This window comes from Bidens hawaiensis, unplaced genomic scaffold (assembly GCF_021521415.1).
Source record: "Bidens hawaiensis isolate Kalapana, Puna unplaced genomic scaffold, B.hawaiensis_p1.1 tig00006295_1, whole genome shotgun sequence".
In the NCBI taxonomy this organism is placed as follows: domain Eukaryota; kingdom Viridiplantae; phylum Streptophyta; class Magnoliopsida; order Asterales; family Asteraceae; genus Bidens; species Bidens hawaiensis.
This window is the reverse complement of record NW_027491420.1, coordinates 492,514-497,484: the sequence shown is the minus strand read 5'-3', so window position 1 is coordinate 497,484 and position 4,971 is coordinate 492,514. Positions and strand designations below refer to the sequence as shown.

General features: G+C 35.3%; 1 protein-coding gene across 1 annotated transcript; it reads right to left on the bottom strand.

Annotated features, from left to right (window-relative positions):
• Nucleotides 1–2,186: 2,186 nt before the first annotated feature.
• Nucleotides 2,187–4,360, bottom strand: LOC143631964 (large ribosomal subunit protein eL24). Its single transcript, XM_077100573.1, has 4 exons — nucleotides 4,350–4,360; nucleotides 4,187–4,262; nucleotides 3,868–4,118; nucleotides 2,187–2,398 (listed from the first exon to the last, which is right to left on the bottom strand). The coding sequence occupies exons 1-4, from the start codon at nucleotides 4,358–4,360 to the stop codon at nucleotides 2,248–2,250; spliced, it is 489 nt and encodes a 162-aa protein (XP_076956688.1). The 3' UTR covers nucleotides 2,187–2,247.
• Between the last annotated feature and the right edge of the window lie 611 nt (nucleotides 4,361–4,971).

Here is a 4,971-nt window from a genome sequence, read left to right as displayed (position 1 = left end):
AAGCATGCTCCTTGGACCTAGTTAGTACACTATAGGTAAAAGGCCAGAAGTTGAAGACTCATCAGTAAAAGATAGGAACTAGAGGAAAAGAACCACTAAGTTAGATTATTTGAGATGTACATAATGTCAAAGGCATCACCACCTCTCTTATATATGAGGAGGGAAAAATATTTGTAAATGGCAGATTGAGATACCATTAGCTCACTTCAATATTATGATCACCATTATCACCATTATCTTCATTCTTTTTAAAGCGTAATTTCGAACTCTCATGTACACACCACGAATTTACCAAGGTTCCAACAGGCCCCTTAGTACCATACCAAAAACAAATTCTTACGTTGTTCTAAATTTGTTGTGATTATGTCCAAAATACCCTTTAACAATCATGTTGTTGCTTTAACCTTTTCTAATAAAAAGATACCTAGGCTTAATCATATGTCACCACGTCACCAAGAAGTTGAGGAATACGAGTTCATCGTTTGTGGCCGACACACCTACACAGAAAGTTGGGTGGACACAATCCAAACTTGGAAAGTTCAGAATCCCTATTGTATGAGGTTAGGAGACTTTATCAGGTTAAATTTAGGGATGCTATATGCAAACACCACTAAGGCTTGTATAGGGGGCTATACGAGTCGTATAGCTATTGCATGACTCAGAAAAGTACGGAGGAAACAAGACAACACCCTTTTGCAGTCTATGCGATCGTATAGCCCCTACACAAAACCTATAGGCTTACTGGCTCGTATAGCCCTTATATGACTCGTATAGGTAGGTTTTTTAAACTTAAAAACATACAAAATATAGGAAATAATAACGACATGGTTATAAAATAAAAACACGTAATTTAAAAATACATATTTTACTTCATACTTATTAAACAACCTACAAACAACAAGAGCGCTATGGGGTACCGAAGTTTCAAGAGACATGTATCAAAATAAAGTCGGTACTCTGAAAGTCTGAAACACTCATGTAGTTCGTACGTTGTTTAATTCGTAAGTCACAAAATATGTACTTTAACGTTACGTGTTTTTATCTTATAACCATGTCGGCTATTATTTCCTATATTTTGTATTTTTTTTAAGAAAAAAGAAAGTTTTTTAAAAAAAAATGTCTATACGTGTCATATAGGGACTATACGAGACAATTAAACGGACCTGAAACTACCTGACACAAATTGACAATTAAACGGAACCAGAACCTATACAAGTCGTATAGGTTTACCTAGTGTTCAAATAACCAATCTAATGTTATAACCCAGCCTAAATTTATGATAGATAGAAGAAACCGAGTGCCTTCTATAGCTTTACTAAACAAATATTCTATGGGTGAGCGAGAGTCCCTCTGAAAACAGCCTCTCTATCACCATAAACAAAACTAAGAAAACAGCCTCTCTATCACCATAAACAAAACTAAGGCCTTCTTACATCCCACTTCTCCAAAACCCTCATGCTGCGGTCCGTTTCCCGGCTTCGCTTGCGCGATTTGCACTTCTGATTGGTTCCATCCATCCCCAACCCTAATGAATCGAGTATGAAGGGGTCAAGCGGTTCGGGTTTTCGGTCGGTTCCCGTTCACCTTCCCCCCTCATAGTTTATTAGTGGGTAGGGTGGTAAACTCAGAGGCCGCCGGCCTCCTCTTCAGACGTGTCTCGACAACCTGGCGGTTCTTCGGTCCGAGGGCTAAATCTTTCGTAGGGGGGGGGTAAGGAGGGTGCCGAGGTCTTAATAGAAAGCGGTTGATAGTCCCGTCTGCTAGGCTTTTCCGAACTTCCCTTAGCCTTTCTATCTCTTAGTTAAGGGGGTTTCAGAGAATCATCCGAACGAGATAAGGTTGTCAAATGGGGGAAGAGGAACAAGAGGCGTTCCTGGCTCACTAGTAGGTGACGAGGGGATTAAAAAAAAGGGCTCATTTCACCTGCCCATGCATTCGTTCGGATCCATTCTTCCTTCTTTTACCTTTTCAACCCACCCTTACTAGCTAATAGGGCTTACTAAAAAAACAGCAAAGATTCTACTATCTGTAGGAATTACTAGTAATTGTGTAATACAACCTGAATGTACCAAAAAGTCACCAACATCAAAATATCAAGTTACTTCAATTTCACAAGACCATTGTGAATGATGATAAACATCTAAAAAACAAGTTTTGACTCCAAGAAACCAACAAAACAAATACAAAATACTCAAAAACTTGACTAACATATGATATCTAGTAAAGAAAGATAACAACATTGGAAATTTAACGTTTCCCGCCGCCACCTCCGAGCTTAGGCCCCTTAGAACCTTTAGGGACATTCCCACCCTTGCCTTGAACCTTCTGCTTAGATATCACCTCAGCTTTCTTTGCCTTCTTCTCATCCTTTGTTTTCTTGATCCTTTCTTTGATTTCACTGCAATTTTGACCAAACATGTCAACAAAGACAGACCAAAGAGCGCATGACAGACCGAAGAGCGCACACTTGTATGTGTGAAATTATGAAAATAAAACCCTGTTAAGAAAAACTTCATTTGGCCACTTGAAGGTTAAAAAGGATATATGTTTTGGCCCAGACCCAAAATGCCCAGCCTGCCGATTTTCCACTTTTAACTACAACTAAAACTACAGGTGTGCATGAAAACCAAAAAACCAGGCAGTAACAGAAATAATAAACCAAAATAACTAGGGGTGGCAAATGTGACCCATGGGTTGACTGGGTTGTAATAAAATGTATATAATGGGTCAGAATAGGTCAAGTTAAAAAAATGATTGAAATTGGTCAAAACAGGTTGACATTTCTTGAGTGTTTTTTTATAGAACTAGAAAAACGGAAAAAACTTTTTAGTTTTTTTACTTTTTAGTTTTTGATTTGTATTTCGAGTTAAGATTTTTTAATTTTTTTTTTTGAATATTTTAGTGAGGAGTTTCTAAAATCTCAACCCATTTTGACTCATTTCTAAAACCCCTCATTAAAAAATTCAAAAAAAATAATTAAAAAATCATAACTCGAAATATAAATCAAAAGCTAAAAAAGTTAAAAAAACTAAAAGAAATGTAAAATAAAAAACTCAAGAAATGTCAACTTGTTTCCTACGTTTTTCTCGTTCCATAAAAAAAATACAAAATAAAATAAAATAAAAAACTCAAGAAATGTCAACTTGTTTTGACCCATTTAAATCATTTTATTTTTTTAGCTTGACCCATTCTGACTCATTATATACATTTTATTACAACCCATTCAACCCATGGGTTGCCACCCCTAAAAATAACTAAATCCAAAAAAATCAAAATATTGGTTTCATGTTTACTGAAAATACGAAACTGCACAATACTCGTGGATTTTCATTTTTCAATTTGATTTTTTAGTCATGGAATTTCATTTTTCAATTTGATTTTTTATGACAAGATTTTAAAAATATTTTAGCCCAAACGTACAGTAAGCATTTAACTAATAATTAACAAAACCTTAAACCAAACCGATTTAACTGAACTAAAACAAAAACGACAGTTTTGTTTTATGTTTTCATAGTAACCAAATGTTAAGTGTGGCATAAGTCAAACAAGTAACTAAAACAAAAAAAAACATACAGAATTCAAATAACTTATCATAAAATATAATAAATAGCTTAATAAGAATGCGTTTGCCCAAATGTATAGTAATCATTTCGCAATTGATATAATCAGCCCAAAAAATTCAATTCCAAATAGTAACCGAACTAAACCCGAATCGAAACCAGGCCAAAAACTGGAAATCCAAATTTTCTGTTTCAATTCTAAATTAGTTTTCAAAAACTAAAAACCAAATGTTATATTTTTCATACGTTTTCAAGCGAAACCGACCGACCCACGCAAACTTGAAGAAACAAGAGTAAGCAGCCATACCGGAGAGCAGCCTCTCTAGCAGCATCACGAACTTCGGGTTTCTCACTTCGTTTCTTTTGAATAACTTCCAAAGTGGCCCCCACAATAGCCCTGGAATAAGGCTTCTTGGTAGCACGACGCCTCTTCTTCACAGCTTCTTGAGCAGCATCCTTCTTGTGCTGCTTTCGGTACATAGCAGTCCAAGTGAGCTTCGAGGGCTTCAGCTTGTTATGGAAGTACCTCTTACATTTTGAATTTGCAAACAGGAAAACCTATATGCAACAAATACAAATTCAAAATTAACTAAAAGTCGTGGGCAACCGCAGTTGATATTGTATACCTGTGAATCAGATCGGATGAATCTGATACCTCTTCCGGGATAGATCTTCTGCCCACTGAATCGGCAAAGCTCAGTCCTGTATTATTATCATCATAATCGATTCACATATACAACAAACACTAACAGATCAACTAAAGGATCTAGAAAACAGTAACTGACGTACTTGAGAACCATACCGACGGCCGCGGCTTGCAAAAGATGAAAACCCTAGCAGGCTGAATAATAATAATAATAATACCTTCCTGCTTTTTTATAAGTTTAGGGATATTACATTTTAATAAAACACCCTTGTGATAAGATAATAGTCCATTTTACTCCTTTTTTTGACTTTTTGTTCATTTCTCACCCTTCAAGGTATTAATCTTTTTTCATTGCCTCGTATTTATAAAGCTTTTAAACGTAATAAAGATTAAACTGAAAACGAGCCAAGTTATTTGCGAACCACCCAAAATAGCATGATAAAAGCTTGAATTGAGCAAAGCTTAAATGAGCTTGATAATATACTAGAGCTTATTTAATAAACAAAGTTGCTATAACTTGGAGGAGTGATATAATTACCAGTATTAAATTGTTTATTTGCTATTGTGAAAATAATTGTAGGTAGAATGCAATATGTAACACGTGAACACAAGAGTTATAGTGGTTCAAATAAGTGCTAACTAGCATAAACAAATATTATATCGACTGTTTGTTATTCATTTTTTGGCGTGACTAAAAACTTCTCTCTAACTAGATAGATATTGTCTTCATAATATTTCTATCTAATCTACTAAATTATTAAAACA